General features: G+C 36.3%; 1 protein-coding gene across 1 annotated transcript in view; it reads left to right on the forward strand.

Annotated features, from left to right (window-relative positions):
* The window catches only part of USH2A (usherin), a 793063-nt gene that overhangs the window by 616401 nt on the left and 151506 nt on the right, over positions 1 to 25156 (forward strand). The window contains exons 49-54 of the mRNA XM_054484303.2: positions 1144 to 1362; positions 9997 to 10220; positions 13370 to 13574; positions 17290 to 17487; positions 18031 to 18185; positions 20182 to 20380. Coding sequence (XP_054340278.1) covers positions 1144 to 1362; positions 9997 to 10220; positions 13370 to 13574; positions 17290 to 17487; positions 18031 to 18185; positions 20182 to 20380 — 1200 coding nt within the window. The remainder of the gene's footprint in view (positions 1 to 1143; positions 1363 to 9996; positions 10221 to 13369; positions 13575 to 17289; positions 17488 to 18030; positions 18186 to 20181; positions 20381 to 25156) is intronic.

Below are 25156 nucleotides of genomic sequence, written 5' to 3' on the forward strand. Positions count from 1 at the left end.
GGGCCACGGCCACGAGGGAAGACAACCACAGTGGGGTCATGAGACAGAGAAGAGAAATGAAGCTTGGATGTCAGATCCACCAAGCTTTTATTAGTTCTTTTGAAGGTATCCTTAAGGGAAGCCATTTACAAAATTTTCTGTCTTTTAGAGTTGTCTTTATACCAAACAAACAAACAAGCTAACTCTTGGTATTTAGAGTATTTGAGTCCTTTGATTTTAAGGTACCAGGCAAAAGATTATCTAATTCTGTTTTTTGGTTTTTTTTTGTTTGTTTGTTTTTGTTTTTTAGATATGCCCAGGCTGGAGTGCAGTGAAACAATCCTGGCTCACTGCACACTCTGCCTCCCGCCTCCCGGGTTCAAGCAATTCTCGTGCCTCAGCCTCCCGAGTAGCTAGGACTACAGGCATGCACCACCAAGCCTGGCTAATTTTTTTATTTTTAGTAGAGATGGGGTTTCACCATGTTGGCCAGGCTGGTCTCGAACTCCTGGCCTCAAGTTATCCACCCGCCTAGGTCTCCCAAAGTGCTGGGATTACAGGTGTAAAGCACCACACCTGGTGGATTATCTTATTCTTATCCCAAGTTTCCCAGACTGTCATGTGAAGAGAAATGTAGTAAAATTCAGTGTGTGACATAGCCCAGAGAAGTCCTAGTACACTGACTTATTAAATACGTATTTTTTACCTCCTTTCATGTAATTAACCTTCCCAATGGGAGTATTTTGTTTGGTTGCACAAATATAGTTTGGTTAAGGAAATTATAATCATAAGCAATATAAATTTATCAATAGTTGGTTTTAGAATCCACTCTACTTTCCAAAAGAAAATTAAACAGAACAAAAAAGTATTCCTAGATGTTTTTCTACAATGCCACATAGTCCATGTCACCAGACCTGATGGTGAGGAAATAGGCAACATAGACTTACCTGTAAGTTGCCATGTGTGTATCTGATCTGACACACATGTTTATACACAAAAACTTTGGAGTCATTTGGAAATTTTGCAACTCCAATATGATATTATTCTCTTTAGTAATTCTGTCAATCAGTTGGGATCTGCAAGACGATTGTGATAAAAGTTAATTGTGAGTCATAGCATATTTTTTTAACTGATGTAATGATTATTATTGTCCTAAATTGACAGGTGAAGTATGCTGTCCAGATGAACAGCACAATCGGGTTTCTGTTGGCATTGGTGACTCCTGCTGTGGCACAATGCCGTACTCCACCTCAGGAAACCAGATTTGCTGTGCTGGGAGGCTTCATGATGGCCATGGCCAGAAGTGCTGTGGCAGACAGATTGTGAGCAACGATTTAGAGTGTTGTGGTGGAGAAGAAGGAGTGGCATACAATCGTCTTCCAGGTAAGGCGCCCAGGTCTACCTTTCAGTAGATAGAGGATCTGAGAAGCAGGGAGAGTGAGAAATTTGCCCTAGAAATAAAAGAAAGAAGTAATTAAAGCTCACATTGGTTATATCTAATGCAATAATTAGGAACATATTGTTTAACACATAACAGTGTAATCTCCCAATTTTTACATGTATCTCATGTATTTCATAAAAGCACATCAATTCTTTTTCCTCTTGAAAAGGTCATCTCCTCCAAAAAAATCCCACACATGAATGTATTGGTTATGAATGAAAAGAATATTTCCTAGCAAATAGTATATAAAATTATTATAATGATATTTTGTTATAATTCTTTTACTCCCTTATTCTACTGTGTTAAGCTAACACTAATATAAATAACAATAAGTATCATTGAATGAATATTAACAGACACTGTACCAATATTTTATATATTATTCCCTCAAATAATCTTCACAATAATTTTACATGACAGGTACTATTAATTATCTACATTTTAAAAATGAATAAACTGAAGTTCAGACATTAGATATTAGACATTAGTTTCCACTTGCTAAATACCACATAGTCAGATCCAGATTTTGGGAAGCCTGACATTTATGTTATTGGAGGTGGGGCTTTTAAAGACAAGAAAATTAAAATATGAAGTCAATGTTCATGGCGTCTTCACCAGGAATAGATTCCATCTCAAGAAGCCACTTTCTTTGCTCCTCCCTAAGCAATTAACTCCTCATCTGTTAGTTTTATGATTGCAGCAATTCAATTACCTCTTCAGGCTTCACTTCTCATTCCAGTTCTCTTGCTATTTCCACTACATCTGCAGTTATTTTTTCCATTTTGAGTCTAAAACCCCTTAGTCATCTATAAGGGTTGGAATCAACTTCCTCTAAACTCCTGTTAATGTTGATATTTTGACTTCTTCCCATGAATCATGAATATTCTTAATTGCATCTAGAATGGTGAATCCTTTCCAGGTTTTCAATTTACTTTGCCCAGATCCATCAGAGGAATTACTATCTATGGCAGCTATAGCCTTACAAAATGTATTTTTAAATAATAAAACTGGAAAGTCAAAATGACTACTTGACCTATGCTGTGTTAATAGGCATGTAAACATTAATTTTCTTGTCTATTTCCATCGGAGCTCTTGGGTGACCAGATGCATTGTCAGTGAGTATTAATATTTTAAAAGAAATATCTTTTTTCTGGGCAGTAGATCTCAATAATGAGCTTAAAATACATAGTAAACCATACTGTAAACAGATATGTAATCATACAGCCTTTTTGTTCCATTTACAAGCACAGGCAGGATAGATTTAGCATAATTATTAAGGGCCCTAGAATTTTTGCAGTGGTCAATGAGCATGGGCTTCCACTTAAAGTCACCAGCTGCTTGAGCCCCCCAGCAGGAGAGTCAACCTGTCCTTTGAAACTTTGAAATCAGGCATTGACTTTTTCTCTCTACCTATGAAAGCTCTAGTTGGCATCTTCTTCCAGTAGGGGGCTATTTCATCTACAATGAAGATCTGTTGTTTAGTGTAGCCACCTTCATCAATGATCTTACCTAGGTGTTCTGGGTAACTTGAGGCAGCAGTTTCTACATCAGCACTTGCTGCTTGACCTTGCACTTTTATGTTATAAAGATGGCTTTTTTTCTTAAACCTCATGAACCAACTTCTGTTAGCTTTCAACTATTCTTCTGCAGCTTCCTCACCTCTCTTAGCCTTCGTAGAATTAAAGAGAGTAAGATCCTTGCCTGGACTAGGCTTTGGCTTAAGGGACTGTTGTGACTGATTTGATCTTCTATCCAGACCACTCAAAGTGTCTTCATATCATCAATAAGGCTGTTTCACTTATTCATAATAAGTGAACGATAAGTGAAATAGAAATCTTACCTGGACCATGGTTGAAGGCCATAAGACCCACCAGATTGGTCATCATTCTCACATACCTTATAAGATATAATAAAGAGATATTGTCCACAGGAAAAGATATGTTCAAGAAGGAGTGGTAGAGAAAAGAGAAGAAGGTCTGTTGAAGGTGTGGGAAGAAGAGGAGGAGCATTTTGATTTTCTTCAAGAACTGTTCCTTTGCATTCATAACTGGGCTAACTGTTGGCCATGAGAGGTCTAGTTTTGGGCCTATCTTGGCTTTCAACATGCCTTCCTCAATAAGCCTAATCATTCCTAGCTTTTGATTTAAAGTGAGAGACATGAGACTCTTCCTTTCACGTGAGACCATTGTAAGGTTATTAACTGGCCTAATTTTAATATTGCTGTGCCTCAGAGAATAGGAAGGCCCAAGGAGAGGGAGAAAGATAAAGGAACGGCTGGTCTGTGAAGCAGTCAGAACACACAGGACACTCATCAACTAAGCTTTCCGTCTTATAAGGGCAAGGTTCATGACACGCTAAAACAATTATAGTAACATCAAAGGTCATTGACCACAAATAAAAATATAAAATATAAAAATAAAAAATATGAAAATATAACAAATATAATAATAATGAAAAAGTTTAAAATATTCTGAGAAGCATCAAAATGTGACACAGAGACCCAAAGCGAACACATGCTATTGCAAAATTGGCACCAATAGACTTCTTGATGCAGGGTGGCCACAAAACTTCAATCTGTAAAAAATGCAGTCTCTGCAAAGTGCAGTAAATCAAAGCACGATAACATGAAGTAAGCCTGTGATACTAAACTACTATATGCCTTTTTAACTCTTATTCTCTCCTATGTGTACAGCAGAGCTTTTCAGAGGTTACATGGCGTGATTTGCAACAGATCGAATGCAGAATCAGAAAGAAAATTAAATTGCCTTCTCTTAACTAAACATTTAAAAAGCTTGCAAAAATGTAACACAATGTCTTTCTTCTCACTATTTTTTATTTGAAAAACATTTATTTTTCATAAATATGTTAGAATGTTATAGATTTATTATTTTACGTCTAAATGCATTAATAAATAAATATTTCAAAAATCTCTGCCATAAGTTTTAACACAGTGCATATCAACAGGTAAAACCCACATAAACAAAAGGTATTTGGGGGTCCTCAATAATTTGTAAGCATATAAAAGGATCCTGAGACCATAATTTGAGAACCACTGCTTAAAGTCATAGTAATGTCTACTAGAAAATTATGGCAACTAATTAGTTATCCTGTACTATGACTGACCAGTTGAATACCTCCTCCTCCTTTAGATGAAGTAGCTAATAACAGGTCTATTAAAGATAGAACCAAGGTGGCAGGGAGGATGCAAAAGTGTTTCCTCCTGTATACCCTAATACATCAGAGTTTAAAAATGACAGCAAAATGTTTGATTTTAGTGTGTTTGTTTATCTGTAGCTTTTTGAAAGAATTAGTCAACTGCCATACTCCGTCCTTTGTTAAATATGTATTGTGTAGTAACCATATTCAAGATATCATTCTTGGTGCTTTGCAAGTGTAAAAATGGCCGAGATTCCATTTTTATCCTCAAGAACTTATAACCTAATCAAGGAGAAAAGTGTCTACAAGGTTATACACAGGCCATAAGAGAGGGATGAATGCATGCATATTCTTAAGACTGAGAGATCACTCCAGTCAAGGTAATGAAAGGGGTTGTTCCATTGGATTGGAATCTGAAACAGTGAGTACGATTTTGGCAGGTGTGGCTTGAGCTAAACTGTGAAATTAGCAATCTGCAAAACACAAATAATAGTGAGTGCTTTGGTTTACAGGAGGTATACACCCTGTGTAAGGAAGAAAGGAGATAAATCTGAGTAGGCAAAAGGATTTGAACATTATTTAGCACTCAGGGAAGAGTCAATATGATGATAAGAACTGTAGTTTAAGATTAAATTTAGGTGGCAGAACAAATGCAAAAGAGAAGGAAAGAGAAGTCAGAACACCACTGGCATAAAGTAAAATACATCTGTTCTAAGAAGTGGAATGGAGGTTACTGTCCACTAGGACAATGGTTCTTAACTTGTTTTCCTTTTGAATCTTTTGAAAGTTACAAACCCTCACTCCGAATAATAGTGCATAGAATACACACAAAAATTTGCCTGTAATTTTATCCACCCTTGAACTCCATCCATGAACTCGAATTTCAGAATCACTTCTTTATTTACTTCAAGATGATGTCGCATGCCGGTCAAACATTTCTTACACAAATGGTGACAGCCCTCAACTCCTGTGAATCAAGATAAGCTCTAGAATTTCTCATGGCATTCTACAGCTCTGCCAACTCTGATAATCGTAGCGGACTTAAGGAATAATAGTTTTGCAAAGGAAAAAAAAATATCTTTTTATTCTGTTGACCTTCCTTCCTGCAGGTTGCACTGAAAATAGACAGATTCCATATGTATTTTTCCTCTCTCTGCTGCCGTTCACTCCTGTAGCCCCTAATGACTGTGACCTTAATGACCTTCCAGAATATCCATATGGCCCTTTTTCTCCTCAACCTAGCAACAAACAGCATACCTGCTACATAAGGGTTTGGATCTCATAATATCGTTCCTAAGCCTGGCCTCTCTCGCTGCCTGGCATTGTGTGCCTGCCACGAGACCGGGCTGGCTCGTAAAACATCTCTTTATGTACTTTATTACTTAAACTCTTTTATTTGCCTGCAGGAGCCCTTTAACAAAATCACATTGAATTGACTTTCTCACACCAAATCAAATCTCCCTGGTCCCAGTTCAGTTGTCTTTGTCAATATGTATTTTATAAATGGAGTGAATTAACAGATGCTGTTGGAACAGAAGTGCTGGGGTGGCGTTTATGTTTTTAGTGCTCTCTCTGGGCAGATGCGTTGCATAGAAGTGTTATACAGGTATCTCGGGATGAAAGTCATGCGCATCATTTCAGTGGATATGTATTCTTAGCCATTTTCTTTGAATAGATTTTAAACCTATTTATTACTCATTTTTTTCTTAGTGTTTGCTTATGTGGCTTTATCATTTATGCCATCAATCTTAGATTGGACTTGATTATATCCCTTAGTATGAAAAGGTGAAAATTAAAACCTCTGTTTCATTCAAAGAGGACAGATTTTTCTATTAGCCATGGGAAACTGATCATGAGATGACTTTGGAATATATTGACTTATTTATATTATAAATTTTGTCCATGCGGCCTTTGATGTGAAACTCTGAGTTGAAATTGTTTCAGAATACAAGACTGAGTTTTCATGTCCTGGACTCTGACTTCAGTAGAACAAATGACTATCACTGTTTGTTTCATAAGATGGGAATTTGGGAATTTTGCAGAGGGAGGTATAATTACAGAAGTCCATGGTGTAAGGGCGGCATTGAAAAAACATTTCCCTGGAAGATTTCCATAAAACAGAATGATTTTTTTTTGAAAAGTGTAATATATCAATGCTATAAAATGTACACAATGATTTGGGGAGCATTTTTACTCTACCCTCTGTTTTGTGGTGGTAGCCACAGAGCCATCTACTGGTGACGACAAGTGTGAATTTCTTTTCTTTCATGCTCTGCCACAAATGTCATACATTTGTCCTAAGGATGACTAATCACAAACCTTTTTTTTCTTCTAGGCCTAAAATATCCCTTGGCTTAAAATTTGGTCCCCATGAACAATCTCAGAGTTTCACAATGATTTGTCATATTCCAGACTGGATTTTACTACTGTACTATTTTTATCTCAAAGGCATGATACATAATTCTTGGTCTTCTTTAAAAAAAATGGAATCCCAGTTTTGCAGTCTTAACTGTTTAGAAATTCATCCAACAGATATGCTTATAAATGCTTTTCTTTTTAGACATAAATATGAAATAAGCATTGGTAACATATTTGAAGTATTAATAATATTGTGAGTAAAAATTTTTTCCTCCACTATTTTCTCAGTTGTGTCCAATCAATGGAAACCACTGGATATATACACAGTTTAGAAAGACAATATATGCTTTTTCATCTGAAATATAAACATCTACTAGTTTAATGTGTACTGTACCACTTTACTAACATCTGCATCTTGTTCAAAGACACGCTCCACCTTTGTACAAATTTAATGAAGAGGCTCTGGAAGACTGGACCAATCCATCACTAATGCATGACCTATTTTGTTTTTCTTTGGGCATATTTAAAATTGTGCATTCCGTGTGTCAAAGTTCAAAAGTCAAGTGCTACATGTGATAAATTAGGTAGGGGTCAAAAGTTATTGCAATGCAGTTTCGGAAGATTGTCTGTCTCTGAATTTGCAGCTCATTCATGCTGAAGTGATGCACTATGGGAATTACTACCAAACTCTGCTCTGCAACATCTGCTCTCCCTAAGTGAGTTAGTGCACGTCAGACATCTTTATGTCAGAATATTGCAGTGATGGATGCAGTCTTCAGAAAATGCTGCATAAAAATCTGGTGTGCCGTTCTGGCCATTAAGTGAAATTACTATTTAAATTAATGGCACTGTCACAGTTTATCTGTGCAAAGAATGAACGCTGATTAGGGTATTAAGTAATTAGCAATTTATCACACTAGAACAAGGTTGATAATAATTAAAGAAGTAATGGTTTACCAAAGAAACTAGAAAGGGAGTCACTTCTTGTTATGTGAGTGAAATCTTGGCTGAAAATTTCAATTCAGTAATACAAAGATGAAGCTCTTTGTGAAAGAAGGCATCTTTTTTTTCTAGTTTAAAAACAGTTCATTATCAAAATTTTAGTTGACCTGTCAAAAGTCCCTCAGAGTGATCAGGTGACTGATTAGGAGTTTCAAATTAGGTCAATGTCTGCATTTTTATTTTATACCTAAAGCATAGTGAAACCATGAAGTAATTTGGGAATGAGAGGGGGAGAATATATTCTGCTCCCTAAAGGGCCAGTTTTCAAATTTTGATTGCTCTTTAAAAGAGAAACATGAATTGTCTTAAGAAAACTGCCAGAGAAAAAATTAACAGTAAAAAATCCATGGTCGTATTTAAATGTCTAATCAGAAGGGGCAGAAAAATGCCTGAACAATGTAAAACTTGAAGCTATGGATTTTTCTTTTTAGTTTATGTGTGTGTGTACACTCAAGTATGTATATATTTATATGTATTTGTGTGTGTATATATACACATACATATACATACATACATAGCTACACACACATAAATATGTGTATTTGTGTGTGTATGTACTTATACATACACACATATATACCCACCATAATCCAGACTCAGACTAAAATGAGCCCTGCTCTGTGTATTTATTTGAGATAACTTCTCCTGGAAATGTTAAAACCACTAAAATTATAAATATGGCAGTTAATTTGTAAACCAATTACTTCAAAGAGTTATCACATTAGATAAACATGGTATGCGAAAGCTCTGTTAGGATCAGTGTATATCATTAATCATAAATAAGAGTTTTTAATATTACAGACTTTTGTAAGTAAAAAGATGAATGAGAGGGTTCTTTGGAGTCATGTGTGGATAAACATCTTTCTTAAGGCATGTGCCAAACCAATGTCTACTTTCAATGATTTTTTTAAAAGCACTTTTGATCTATTATTTGAGTGTCTTTAATAATGTAGATGTTTACACAGGACTAGATTAAACAATTCAGGACCCCAGGGCACTTTGAATTTGAGGTTCTTTATGTTATCAGTCGGAACTAATAATAAACAAACAAAATTCCAATTAAAATAAATCATTCATCACATTGTGCCGCTATATAACTGGATATAAATTCTAGTATAAAAACACTGCGACATGCAGTATAGGCACCTTGATTTCTAGCTTGATCTGTCTCTAGAGTAGTGTTAATTTATTCCTGCTTTAATGTTACAATTTCTGCCCTTTCTCTTTGATGGCAATATCTAAATGATGCAAACACAGGCAATTAAACTGAATTTGGTGGGAGAAAATGTCTATCTGGTATCTCAGGTACATGTGTCTTTCATTTAGATGTGGGGACCAGTGATCCTCTCTACAAGGTCTTTCTGCTGCTGCCCCCAGCCTGTCACCTATGTCTGTGATGGGTCTAGAACAGAGTGAGGCTCAAAAAATAGTGGCTGATTAGTGCACCTGATCAGTGAACATGCTCAGCTGATTTTGAATAAATACCAAATCCATCTCATGCAGAAAACATGGTTACCATTGCAGCTACATTCACAAGAAACAAATATTTGTACCCTAAATAAAGCTAAGCCAAAACTTGCACTGCTTCTTCCGCAGGGCTTCCAGTTCTAGGATGGTGCTACCTTTCCACTCTGCCTGGGCTCTTATCCCAGAGTACTTGGGTGACCTTTGCTCCCTTATGAATTTCTAGAGCCTTCTCAGAGTCCCTATAGTTTAACTAACCTTCTTCTGCAACAGGATGTTATCATCACAAAATGCGCAGGCAGTTTTCATGACAGAAATCCTATATCTTTTTATGGAGCATGAGAGAAGTTTGGCCCAGCTGAATGATTTTCGAACATTTCCTCTTGTGTGTTCTTTTCCTAATTAGTGTCTAGTGCTCTTGGTAAGAAGGACCCTCGCTGCACATTTAAATCACCTTGGTAGGGAAATGCTACCTTAGGTATTGCACCATTTCAGCAGCTGCCTGAGTCTGACATTTTTACACCAAACTTTATAGCAGCCTCAGTTTTCCTCCCTTTTTCTATTTCATATTCATATATAACATTTTATTGTTGCAGGGATGTTCTGTTGTGGGCAGGATTATGTGAATATGTCAGATACCATATGCTGCTCAGCTTCCAGTGGAGAGTCTAAAGCACATGTTAAAAAGAATGACCCGGTGCCAGTAAAATGCTGTGAGACTGAACTTATTCCAAAGAGACAGAAATGCTGTAATGGAGTTGGATATAATCCTTTGAAATATGTTTGCTCTGACAAGATTTCAACTGGAATGATGATGAAGGTAATTGATAGAAAAGCTCTCGGAGGCGCTGATTTGACAATGGAAAGAGAAATACATTGTTCATAACTATTTTTCTAAAATAGGAATATAAAAACTCCTGTGTGCATTATTCATTTTCACATTACATCCATATTAATACCGAATGAGTTCGCTATGATTGATGTTATTGCAATGAATTCTAAAGGAATTAATAATGATTAGCTGTTCTCAGGGAAGCTTTACCCAGCACTTCAGATTAGTGCAGGACTGAAAGTCTGTGTGCCGCTGAAAGAGCCAGCACAGGTCGTCTGGGGCCTCTGCATGGTGCCATTTCATGCCTGGGAGCACTGCGGATGGAGGCAGGAGGAAATTCCTGCTTCTTCTCCCTAGCCCGCCAGCCATCGTCCACCACTTTCCTTTGATAGGGACCTTAGATCCAGCAAATTCTCTTAGTTGCATTTATATCATATTCCCTTGGACAATGCAAGATGAGCAAATGCCTGTGTCAAAAGTGAATGAATAGGCTTCTGGGTGTAATCACTTATGTTTTTGTATGGTGATGGTTTGTACACAGCCATGTCATGTATGTGGGTATTAAATTTGACCCAGGATAGCAGAAACCTATCAATTTAAGGAAAGGACCACGGACACTTTAAAAACAAACATGCTACCATGTTCTGTAGTAATTTGTCATTATAAGACTACTAAAAATGGGTGTCTTGGTCACAGACAATGGAAGGACGCTTGTTCAATGAGGCAACTACACAGTCCTTGTGTGGACCACATACACTTTGTACACTTTGGGATGTAAAATAACTCATGAGATTGTTAGAAGCCCTGCAAGCACTTTGTATCAATGAATGATAATACATAAGGTTGGTTAAATTATTCTAATGAGGACAATATTTCTCCATACTGAATCAAGTAGCGTGTTATACATGACAATGTTCAGTCTATAGGTTTCATTTTGTTTTCTGAAGACCTACCACCTGGAGACATTTATATCCTGTTCCAATCTAGAATGGATCACCATGGGATTTTTACATAGCTGGCCCATTACGTCTTCCCTAAGCCATCAACTCAGTAATTCCTTTTACCTGTTTCCTGTGTTGATTCCCTGTTTTTTTTTTTTTTTTTTTTTTGGATTCCAAGTTTCATTCCATTTGGAGAATTATCTTCTTGTATATAGATGTATGGAGGGTAAACTTTTTAAGAGCTTAATGTATAAAAATACTATTATTTTACCCTCCAACAGGATTGATAGTTTGGTTTGATATACAATTCCAGGTTAAAAATTATCTCTACTCAGAATTTTGAGGCATTTCTGCATGTTTTAAGCTTCCATTAATATTTTGATTCCTATCTCTTTGTTGGTGACCATGTTTCTTTTCCTATGAAAGCTCTTGAAGATGTTCTCTTTATCCTGCTCCTCTAAAATTTCTTGACAATGAACCTGTATGTGGAAGTTAGGATGGTTTCTTTTTGCGTTTTGTTTTCTATTTTTGTGATGAGAGCATTTAGGATCTACTCTCTTAGCCAAAATTTTTTTTTTTACATTACAATTCATTATGAGTTAGGCAGTTGTCTTCCAAATAACATCTCTAGAACCGAAGCCCCTTCCATCTTGTGATGCTTCACGCAGCCCTTGGATCATAATGGAAAAGGCGCAAGAGGGGACAATTGCATACAGACAGTTCATACCTGGATATAGAGTACATCCTTTCTATGCACTAGTCACACAGACATATCTAGTCAGGTGGCTTCTCCCACTGCAGCCAGGTTTCAACATCCCATGTTCCCAGAGAGAAAAGGGAAACATGGACGTCACTGAGCACCTTGCATTGTCTCTGCCACATTCATCTACTTTCCAGCTTCCAAAAAGGTATGCACTGTCTTGTGTGTATTGTTTTCCTTCCTTTTTTCTTAGACTTTTAACACGTAAACCATTATTTTACTGTCATTTAGTTGGGCTTTTAGAGGATAGATAGATAGATAGATAGATAGATAGATAGATAGATAGATAGATACACACACACACATACATATATATATAGTGGGATTCTATTTATATAGTGTCATCTTGGCTCACTGCAACCTCTACCTCCTAGGTTCAAGCAATTCTCCTCCCTCAACCTGCCAAGTAGCTGGGATTACAGGTGTACACCACCAAGCCCAGCAAATTTTTGTTTTTTTAGTAGTGACAGGGTTTTGCCATGTTGACCAGGCTGGTCTCGAAATCCAGACCTCGAGTGATCCACCCACCTCCGCCTCCCAAGGTGTTGGGATTATAGGCATGAGTCACTGCACCCATACCCACTATATATTTTTGAATTTATTATTTTGACCAACTTGGTAAGAATAATTCAACTTATTTTATGTAAGAGAGAGGTTGAATGGAGATCAATTTTAATAGTAAAAAGTATTCTAAATACATTATGCTACTTATGTAAAGGAAAGGCAAAGTAGATCTCCACATTATAAAACTATTACCTTTTTTATAGCTCCTGTAATGTGGGATGATTAAGTATTTAATTTCCTTGGATTAAAACAAAGTGGTACTCATCAAAAACCATAAAAAGTCCAGAGATTTGTCAGAGAAAATGTTTATAAGCATAAATAATTATAATTATAATGACAGTTCATTAAACATTTATATTTTTAAAAACTTGGATTAGTAATACTTCTAATGGGACCAACTTCCACAACAACACAGGAAGTGTAAATTCTCAAATATCACATTCTTTATTTTCTCTAAAATTCCATAGGAAAGTATCAAATAGCAAAAATTAAATATTCGTACTGTGTATAGTAAGTTTAAAGACTTATTGGTGTTATCTCATTTGAGTCACACAACAAAACTTGGTGTTAAATTTTGTCTCCATTTTCCCCACTGAAGAAGCCAAAGTTTTGAAAATGTAAGTGACTTGCTCAAGGTTACAGAGCTGGGAAGTTGCAAAACTGAAAATTTAATCCCAGTCTGTGTCATTTCAAAGTCATTATTCTTTCTAGTATACAAACTGCCTTCATTTCTTTTTAGAAATTTTGAAATATTCATTCATCAAGTAAGTAGTGGAAAAATTTCATTTGAAAGTCACAAAAGCCTACCCTATGTATGTCTAAATGAAATTTTTAAATATCCCTTTCTCTCTCACCCCTACCACTTGACTCAGGAAACAAAAGAGTGCAGGATCCTCTGCCCAGCATTTATGGAAGCCACAGCACATTGTGGCAGGTGTGACTTCAACTTTACCAGCCACATTTGCACTGTGATAAGAGGGTCTTACAATTCCACAGGGAAGGCATCAATTGAAGAAATGTGTTCATCTGCCGAAGAAACCATTCATACAGGGAGTGTAAACACGTACTCTTACACAGGTAACAGAAAGCAAGCTGTCTGCCCATGGCTTAATGGGGTTAGTGAGAAGCTGCTGAAAATGCAGATTTATTTCACTCTGACATCAACTCTCCTTAAACTGATATCAATACATTCCATCATACTTTGAGGCCAGCTAGTTACAAGATAATTAAAGGCATAATCTGGATGTATTCAAAGTCAGTAGTTTAAAATGTGTTAAAGTCTATTTAAACAAGGTTGTATTCCATATTAAGGTAAATCTGTGGAGATATCTGTGACCTTTACTGTTATATCCAGTTAATTTACAATAAATCCAGTTTTCTTTTTCAAAAGCTACAATGCAGCTTCCACTGAATGCATTGAATGAATATTGCTATACTCTCAAGCAGAAAGAAGGATGAACCTGTCTGATTAATAATAAAACCTAACAGTGCTATTCTGAGGATGAGGTAAACCCAAGCATGACATTTCTCCGAGATGGCTGGTCATCTCCAAAACAATAACCTTTGCAGTTATTGTAAATATTAATTTCTATGTACCATCTTGGCCCTGCTGAATTAGTCCAAAATGGTGATGCTTAGTTTTGGCTGAGCTGTGTGAGAAACACTGTTAAGTTTAGAAGTATATCTAAAATAGTTCTGCCATCAATTAAATTTGTGTTATTCATCCATTTACTTAAGTCCCTACAAAATGTGTTCTTGTTTTTTGAAAAATCAAGTTTGTGTGTGTGTGTGTGTGCGTGCATGTGTGTGTATGTATCATCTATCATCTTGATTAAATAGAATCCATTAAAGTGACATAATTTGAGCAAGCTAAGGTTACATAAACAAGCAAAACATTGCTCCATTCCATCATGAATCATCATTCTGCTTTACTCAACCAAGGGGCAATAATGGCTAACCTCAAGAGTACAGAAAGTAAGGTAGGCTACTAAGATAAGAGGAGGAAGATTAGGAAGGGAAGAAAGGAACAGAGATTTAGTCTCAATGTTATACTAGGTACTTTAATTTTTTATTATACTTTAAGTTCTAGGGTACATGTGCACAACATGCAGATTTGTTACATGTATGCATGTGCCATGTTGGTGTGCTGCACCCATTAACTTGTCATTTACATTAGGTATATCTCTATAATAGGTACTTTAAAACCTTATCTCAGTTACCAACAAAGCAATCATATAAATATGGTCATTCAACAGATGAGGAAACTGAGGGTCAGATCTGTAAAAGTTACTCGCCATGAGAAAGAAACATATTCAAATAATGCCATCATTAAAAGGGACAGATTTTGAAGACTCCACGTGGTGTAGGAGCTCCTTTCAGAGTGCTCCGAATGCACTTCAAGCTGTTCCTCCACCTGAAATGTCTTCCTTTATCATCCTACTCAAGGCCTAGGTCAAGATTCATGTCCTCAGTGCAGTCCCTGTGCTGCTATGGCACATTGTTCACAAAGCTCACTAGCTCTCTCATGTGTCATATGGATTTGGACACTTGTTCCAGCTCTTCTATTAGATTGAAACATCCTTATGAATAGGGCATTTTTGTCTACCTTTGCCTTGTTATTTGGATTTAGAACACTATACAAACAAAAAATGTTTCTTGGAAAGAATTTAATTAGGAAAGGCCTCAGATAAAGGACAATTTGTCCAACCTTCTATTATGTTCCCAGTCCCAGTTATAGATTTAAGTCATGGACTTTCATTTTAAAATTATTGAGTTTCCATCTAAGAGAGTTCTCTACTTTTATCTGCCCCTTGTAATCAAGATCAAGATTTTGAAGGGCTTTTAATACATACTTGCAATAGCCCTCTCCAGAAGTGAATAGATGTTTCCACCTACTGATATAATGTTATGAGGGCTTTTAAAATCCATATTTCAGATTGCTTTGCCTGCAGAAAATACTATAAATTGAATATGAAAAATAACAAACTGTTCTTTTTCATGAAAGATGTTCAGCACACAAGTGGTGCTATGATAATTCCATTGAGAACAATTTAGATTAAGTCAGACTCTTTTAGAAACTTACACTTGAAAGCTGACAACACCAGTGCTGACAAAAATTTATTCATTTATGCAATCATTTATTTATCAAAAAGTATTTATTAAATACCTACTAATAACTAGTCACTACATTAGGACTAGCAGCTATGATGACACACAATAATTTTCATTGGGATTTCAACCCTGTATGAAGAAAGAAGAAAGCAGCAAATGAGATTTGAAATGGTAATGTGGGCTTGAGGATACAGAATAACAGTCATTACCAATGAGTAGTTTAATTTGCTGTAGTAGAAATGTAAAACATATTGACCATCTGAGGGTAGGTAGATGGTCTAGGCAACTGAATCGCACAAGGTCACTCAGGGATCCAGAATCCAGATTGGCAGTCAAAGGTATGCAATTTTCTCTTTAAAAAATGATGTGGAAGTTGTCAGTGTCTTTCTGTACTCCTTCAAGTATTGAGATCTGAGTCATGTGACCACTACAAGCTACAAAGGAAACTGGCAAATGTGGTTTTCTAATCAGGAAGCCTCTGACCAGGATGGAAGGGAGAACTGGGAACTCATGGTAGCCATCACAGGCAGCAAGTGGCAGATAACCTCTGAGCAGAAAAAAATGGAAAAGGAAGATAATGCTTTACATTTGTAGAGCAATCTGCATTTTATGAAGTTCTGCCCCATAATTTATTGCATTGTATTTTCATATTAATTCTATACAGTGGGCAGGGAAGGGTTTATTGTAAGGAGAGGTATATAAGGAGAATGTCTCTCAATTAATCCAAGCATACGGACTAAGAATTAACTCCATGTCCAATGGAGATGAGCAGGTGGCCAGGCAGCCAAGGAGAAAGGCCTCCTTTTCTGATGCTCAATCTGAGAAAGAGTCATCCAGAAGCTACCACACAAAAATACATATATACATACTAAAAATTCATCAAATTAGAGGCATGGAAAATAAATTTCAATAATTAAACTTTCAAGTAAGTTTTTCAGGGGAAATGTGTAGCATTGGTATTTCCGAAGTTATTAAAGCTTAAATGGAACTAAGACTTTGGGGACACAACTGAATCACATGAGTGTTCATCTAATACAATTTTTGCCAGTTTGGAAAGCTCAGCAGGCTTGGTTTTATTGTTTTAATAAAGTTGGTTGGTTTGTATTTTGGTTTTCAGTTCTGGCTTTTGTGGAAGAGGGAAGGAACTAGATAGCAGAGTATGCTTTCATTTTTATTCACTAACATGGTACCATGATAAACTAAGTTTCAAATCCTGTGTGTTGTAACAACATTATAATCCATATGATTTAAAAATTTTCAAGTAATATTAACAAAGTAACAGAAAGCAATAATTTATCAGTTTTATGATACTAAAACTATGAAATAATGTTGCCAAACCTGTCTCATGTAGGAACCAAAAGTACATGAATTTGTGAAGCATTAAATCTTATTATACATGATTCCAGTGCTTTTATTTTTCATTTATTTAATATATCCCTCTTTCTCTGCTCAGAAACAGGGAATTCTATTCTGTGCAATTCCGTATCCCTGCATCTAATAAATACTTTAAATGTTACTTATATTTAGAAAATAAAGATATTAGAGTTTTATTTATATACAAAGGGTTTAGAGCATTAAACATTTATTTTTAAATGTCTAAAGTTTTTGATATTCACTTTTAATATGACGGTTAAAAAATGAAAATAAGATAAACCTCCCTGTCTATTTTTTCTCTTTCCAGATGTGAACCTCAAGCCCTACATGACATATGAGTACAGGATTTCTGCCTGGAACAGCTATGGGCGAGGACTCAGCAAAGCTGTGAGAGCCAGAACAAAAGAAGATGTGCCTCAAGGAGTGAGTCCCCCTATGTGGACCAAAATAGACAGTCTTGAAGATACAATTGTCTTAAACTGGAGAAAACCTATACAATCAAATGGTATTGAGATACCTTTAAAATACAAATAACAAAATCCCATAAATTCATAAGAAAATTGAAATGAGTATAATCTACATTTAATTGCCCTATGTATCTAACCACTAGAAAAGTATATTCTGACAAAGGGAACTGTAATTATGTGCCAACTAATCACTCACTTTGTGGTGTAGTCCTCATAAATTTTTAGCCTAAATAAATAAATAAAATAGAAGTAAAATTCCTTGAATCCCAGAATATATCTGAGCTGCTTTCAAAACAAGCAAGGCATATTCAGAGAAGGGGAAAGAGTTTTAATATTGAAAGTAAATTTGTTTCATAGTGAAAGGAAATAAACATAAATGACTCTTTGAATATTTATGTCAAGAATCCATCTCCTCCATAATAGTATGATTAGGAACTGCTTGAGATAGCAATATAATAGGAAATTAAAATTAAATAAAGCTATAGTATCACATTTCTTCCGAACACTAAGACTTGTAAGTTGTTTGCAAATAGTTAAAATGATATCACATTCAAATGCAGTCATTTTTCTGCTTCTTTTAGGTCCTATTATTTACTACATTCTTCTTCGAAATGGAATTGAACGTTTTCGGGGAACATCACTGAGTTTCTCTGATAAAGAGGGAATTCAACCATTTCAGGAATATTCATATCAGCTGAAAGCTTGCACGGTTGCTGGCTGTGCCACCAGTAGCAAGGTAAGAGGAGTTTGCCTAAACTCTGGGAAAAGGGGTTCAGTGTGAAGATTATCTGAATATCCAGGTTGTGACTGCTTTTGTCATTGAAGAAAACAATGTCCCTCCTCAAAGTGGTGTTAAGTAGGGTGTTCATGTGTCACCTCAACTGAGTGCTAATACCTATGGCTGGAAGGAGAGATCATTGCAAGGGAGATTTATCCAAATATCAATCTTGTGTTAATGAAAAACAAGTGAAATCTTGAAGCAGTACCATCTTTTCTTCCACATCCTTTCCTCACCAACCAATTTTAGGTAATCTATAAATCTATAAAAATGTCCAAATCATTATTCAGTTAAAGAAAGTTTCTATTTAAATATGATATGAACAAAAATTGTCTGATTTTGAAAAATGAAGAAAAGAGCAAAAAAGCCCGGCACGGAAAACAAAATTGTTCCAAGCCTTCTGCTATAGCCTTGTCAAGAAATAATGAAGACCTGAATTTAGGCAGCAGAGGTCAGAACCGAGAATACAGAATGATACAACAGACGTGGGGGATAAAATCTACAAAACTTGGTACTCAATTATATTTACAGAAATAAAAGGAAAGAGTCATGGATATTTTCAAATATCTGCTTGAGTAATTTGTGGATCATGGTGCTATTCTGCAAGCAAATTTTTAAAAAAGAGAAAAATGTTGAAGGTAAAAGAATAAGATTCTGTTTTGTTAAGTTTTGTAAAAAATATATTTAAAGAGAAGGATCAGATAGCACGGTGGTGGAAGCAGATAGTACTTGGCACTTTATGTGAAAATATCTGGTCAGAAACCAGATTGAGAAGTGACTGAAGTTTCTAGAAAGATCCGTGTGGGAAGTTGAAGTAATGAGTATAAATATGGACACGGAAGGAGAACAGCGAGACACAAATATGGAATATTGTGGATGATGAGCATTGGAGAATGCTACCAAACGAAAAAGAAAGAAAAGCCCACGAAGAAGACTGGAAATAAACAATCAATGTGGGAGGAAAATAAAGAAAGGGACATTTCATAGAAGCCAGCCTTGGCAGAGGAAGCCCAGGAGGAAACAAACTTACACAGAGTAGCTCTGATTCTTTTCATATGCTTAAAACTTTAGAAGAGCAACATCTTTGCACACTGTGCAAGAGCCACACAAATGAAACATTCAGCCACACTGCTCAGCCACAGTGCAAGAATGCAACATGTTCAACAGACTTCTAGAAACCTTTCTGAGTGAGTCACCGTTTAGATAGATGGCAGCTGATTGACCCAGTCAAAAGTTATTAGCCCTAGAACAATTCCATGCTTTTTGCATAGGCACACCTCGTGCCTGCTACATGCAAAACAATTGTTTACAAAGTGAAAAAAGTTAATTCTATGAAAAAAGCCAATTTTTGTCCAAAACTATGTTTTGACAATATTGACTAAGTAATTGATTGATTGATTTTTTTCTTCTGACTTGTTTCTTTCTTTAGAAAGTTGGTGCAGACACTATAAAGTCATCCTAGGTATCATGGGAAGAGTACCAAAATGTCTGCCCATTTATTCTGTTCAAAGCATATTATATGCAAGCAAGTTCAGATGTGGCTTTTGCTCCATATTTACTGGTGCTTAAAATGTACGAAATCAGGCTGTTAAAATGCAAAGACACTGATGGGCCATATGGAAGAGCGTTATCAAGAGTTCTCTAGTAAGACAGTCTGCCAGCCAGGTTTTACTTGTTTAAACACTGAGGGCTGCACTCTGCCGTCAAAATTGTTGTTGAACCTGTTGTGATAAATGGTAGAGTGAGACTTATGTAATATATTCAAGGTCAGATTTCATTGTTTAAATAGGTTGGGAGGGAAAAAAAATGAAAAAAAGGGAACTGCTTCTCCAAGCCCCTGCTAATGATATGCCAGGCCAGACAACAACATTTTAAAACAAAAGTGACATTCTCATTGATCAGGATAGCTAGTGTACTATTATAATAAATTGCTGCTTAATTCCTATGTCTTCAGGTAGTTGCAGCTACTACCCAAGGAGTTCCGGAGAGCATCCTGCCACCAAGCATCACAGCCCTAAGTGCAGAGGCTCTGCATCTGAGCTGGAGCGTCCCTGAGAAACCAAACGGCGTCATTAAAGAGTACCAGATCAGGCAGGTTGGGAAAGGTCTCATCCACACTGACACCACTGACAGGAGACAGCATACGGTCACAGGTGAAAAAACAAAACAAAACAAAAAAAAGAAATCTTACTGGAGGAGTCTGTCATTGTGGTTAGAGGGGCAAAGCATCCCAGGGGTGTGTGTTTGATATATGAGGTTACTTCGAAAGGATGTGTTCTCTTGACATATGGTCAGGTCCCACTTATCCATGCTAATAGAAGAGCCCACACTGGCAGCAATACACCACAACAGCAGATAACTTCAGAAATAATTTATATTTGGCCTTGATATGCATTATGTGAAAGGTTTTTGCATCAGTATTAACTTTTTTTTTCAAACAAACAGTAAGATGCATTTTCATTCCCCAAGGATATGCTCATAGTTAATGGGACTAGGATAGCCAAGAATATACTGGAAGGCAGGGGAAAATCAGCGAGAGGTTAACATTTGTCTATCAAGTGGATAATTAATACACAGGACTAGTTGACAGTGGAGTCATTGTGACTGTTTGTTAGTATTAGGAATGTTAATTAATAGCAATTGTGTTTTTTTAATTTATTATAATGTTTATTATCATTAGCCTTAATAATATACTATTAGTACAGTACAATGATATGTTAGATAATTGCTAGTAGTGATTATGATAATAATTAACAGGTTTTAGCTTAAATGCCACTTCTGAAGGGAAGAGAAGCATTTTTTGACTTACTTGCTCAAATAGGTTCTCTAACACACCACCACATCACTTTGTTTTATTTTCATCGTGGACCTCTCACTGCCTGATATTTTAGTGTTTGTTTTTTGTCTTTTTATGTCTCTCCACACTTGAATGTAGGCTCCAAGAGAGCAGGAACCTTATCTACTTGTTCAGTGTTGTACCTCTAGCACTTATAGTCCTGAACACATTAATAGGAGCTAAATAAATGTTTGGGGAATAAATGAATTTAATATGTGCCAGATGCTGTCCTAAGCACTTTGCATGCACTATGCAATTTGATTCTCCATCACCAACCTAAGATGTAGAGTGAATTACTACCTTCATTTTACAGAAAAGAATACTTTGAGAAGTAAAGTAATTTAGTTCATTATTCGAGTCTACTGAATCATCCCAAACAACCCTGTTAAGTTTAAATTCTAAGACCATGGGCAAGATTGTATAAACTTTCCCTTTTTTCCCATTGTCAGCCACCTCCTTCCAAGACTTCCTGAGTGGATGACCTCCTTCCATTGGACTGCAAAGTGCAGGGGGTGTTGATAGCACAGATAATGAAACTCACAGAAAAGTGCAGAAAGGCCTTGGAAAAATGTGGCTGATTTTTCCTAAGAAGAGACACAGGTTACACTTACACAGGGTGGCAAAATAAATTCATCACTTTTCACTCTTAAATGCCACAATTCCCTAACACATAAGCAAGCATTCATTGACAAAATCTCCAGTATTTTTCCAAAATGGCCGTAAACCTGCAGAAGGTGCTTAATACAACTCGTGGCCTGGCACATTGTATTCCTTACCTCAAGATCCTGGGCTAAATCAATGATGATAGTGTTGAGGCTGGGTGCGGTGGCTCATGCCTGTAATCTCAGCACTTTGGGATGCCGAGGCAGCCGGATCACCTGAGGTCAGGAGTTCAAGACCAGCCTGGCCAACATGGCAAAACATCATCTCTACTAAAAATACAAAAATTAGTTGGGCGTGGTGGCGTGCATCCGTAATCCCAGCTACTCTGGAGGCTGAGGCAGGAGAATCACTCGAACCTGGGCGGCGGAGGTTGCAGTGAGCTCAGATTACATCAATGCACTCCAGCCTGGGCAACAGAACGAGACTCTGTCTCAAAAAAAAAAAAAAAAAAAAGATAGTGGGGTTGGGAGAAGCCCTCATATTTGAATGATCAAAATTATTTCTTTTATCTTATAATACTTGAAGTGGAAATCATCACAAGTGATTGAAATAATGGTGTTTTACATAATAAAACCTTACTTCTATGTGGTGCTTTATCATTTAAAGAAACGTTTGCATTTTGACTTCTCTGACTCTCATCACATCCTTGTAAGAGATGTTTTTAATAATCATATTTGAAAGATGAAGAAGAAAGCCGACCTACTCAGCGTATCCAAGGCATTCACTGCCTCTATCTGAAAGGAAATCAGAATATCATTTCATTCTCCCAAAAATGAATTGCCAGCTTGCAGTTTTCCAGATAGTACACTAAGTGGTCTAAAATAAGACTGCTGCTCTTAAGATTCTCTCACGTATAGGGAAGACTGACAAAAAAAGAAATAACTGAAAACAGAGCTCTATACAGGATGCAGTGGTGAAAAATCAAATGAGTCACTTGGAGTAAGCAATGGGATGTTAATTACAGGGTTTTGAAAACCAAGTTTAGGCACATTAAGACTGTACCAGCAAAGGTTTCACAATAATTGAGATATAAGGCTAAAGAAATTTCTTCTTGTAGTATCTATCAACTTAACCAGCATCAGCTTTGAATTGTTGCCACTGTATTGGTTTGCATTTTTTAGAAATCAGCATTTATACACCAACAGACCAAATTCAATTGTAATGTTCAAACCAACAGGATTGATAGCCTCATTAATTATAAAATAATTGCAAAGATTTTTCTCTAAATAACTTCACCCTACCAGTTCTTCCTTTCACTGACATTTTTAATGGCTATTTTTATGTCAGAGTAGATTTCATACACGTATCTTGGTGCCAGAAATCCTATTATTAGAATAAATATTTTAAGGTTTTTTATATAATTTTAATTTTTACTTAACAGTAAAAATCATAATCTGGTAAAAGTCTTTAGGAGTCATTTGACCAATCTCCCTGTTCTACTTTTGTTTTGTTTTAATTTCCATGGATATTGTTTTAAATAGATTTAGAGAGTATTTCACTTGCCCAATACAGCCCTAAAGAGGGATTTCTTTGTAGAATAAAGAAATAAGTCCTCATTCAGCAAAACCTTACCAAGTACAGAGCCTCCTATATGTGGTTCTTTGGGGATAGGAATGGTGCTAGGCATTAGATAATCTGAAACTTGAGATCTATATAATGTTACTCATCTGCCCAGGAAAATTCAGTTCCACGATTAGCTGACTGACCAAATGTAGTACTGAAGTATTTTATGGTGTGAAAGACTGTTTTACTGAGTTCATAGAATGAACTAAAATAATCAAATTTATTTTCTATTCCATCTTAAATGTTTGATGGAAATGCTGCCTGAACCCCCTAGGATAAATGTTTTGATTTTCTCATCATTTCCAAAAGCTTGGCATTCCCTAACCAACACAGCGCTAATAAAGCTGTAGCACTAGTCGTCCTGGAGCCTGAAAATCTAGGTCCTTAGGAATGACAGGAGGGAAAGGGAGCACCTTGCCTCAGCCCCATTGTCTCCATGCTTATTTTTAATTACCTCAAAGCTTTAGAAACATGATCCCGTAAATGCTTTGTGGGAATAGTGGCGAATGCACTCATCATGTGAAATCCATAAATTGCTTATAATCCTCTCAAGATGTTAAAAAAAGCATTAAGTAATTGAAGACAGGAAGTCCTCGGTTAATTATTTAGAGGTGTTATCAATGCTTTAAGTAAACTGAAGCGTTTTCTGCTATCTCACTGAGCTGAATACCATGGGGACGAAGGAGTAGCAGCCATCATCTTCTCATATTCGCTAATGCAAACAGCGCATGGCAGCTTGTCAATAAAAGACCTTTTCATATCATTTATTACTAAACACATCCACCATCCTGTACAGAACAATTTGGACATCAGTTATGGCATTGTTTCACTTTGGGCTACCTCTACATTATACGTGGGCCCCTAATGTGAGTTTAGGAATAGAAGAAAGGATTAACTAAATAATTAAGGCCACTGAGAAAAAAATGAATTAGTCGTGTCCTGTTTAGCATCAAGTATAATAAGGGCCTATGTGTCTCTTAACTCTGGAAAACTGTTTTCAAAATAATTAATTAGAAATTACTCGTCATTGCATTTCATTTAAAAGGAAAAACCCACCAGCATTAAATTAGCAAGGAAAGAATAATTTACTTTCCTTTCTCATCTTCCTAGAAGTTAATGAAAACTTTGTGTGCTAAATAGAACAAACCCTAACAATGCTGGTTGTAGCAGAAAATGTAATACTAATGTTATACTGAAACAGACACCTTACACTTCACTTTGGAAAAAGAGAAAACATACTTTAACCACCAATACAACAAAACGTAGAAATTCTTTGTAAGGGATTTTATTTTTAGATAACTCTGCTATGTGTTCCCATATTATCTGTGCTCTTGTAGTAATTATCACATTTTATTCTAATAGACTTTCCTCTTGTCTCTGTTCCACAATTAGTAATAGGTAATGCTTTTTAAGTACAGAGACAGTAGCTTCCTGTTTGCCATTGTGTTCCTGGTACCTATCACAGTACTTAATATATTCAAAAAATGTTTGTCAAATGAATAAATACTGAATAGTAAACTAGTATTTGACTACATTCTGTTTTGAATGGAGATAAAAATGCCACTGTCAAACATATCTAAATCGCAGACAGATCTGGCAACAAAATTGTGGGGTCCAGTGCAAAATGAAAATTCAGGCCCCTTGTTCAGAAATCCTTAAAATTTCAAGACAATGAAAGCAGAGCATAGAAGTAAGCTCACGTGCTTCCAACCATGGTACCGTGTTTGATTGCACAGTCGAAGCCCACGAAGCCAACCCTGATCTCCAATAGTCTGGACTTAACTGCAGTATATTTCTTTAATTAAAACAGATAGCAAGAAAACTAGGATGGTGATAATGTCCTCAAAAAGCTTTGGGAGTTTCTTCT

The sequence above is a fragment of the Pongo pygmaeus genome, chromosome 1 (assembly GCF_028885625.2).
Source record: "Pongo pygmaeus isolate AG05252 chromosome 1, NHGRI_mPonPyg2-v2.0_pri, whole genome shotgun sequence".
In the NCBI taxonomy this organism is placed as follows: Eukaryota; Metazoa; Chordata; class Mammalia; order Primates; family Hominidae; genus Pongo; species Pongo pygmaeus.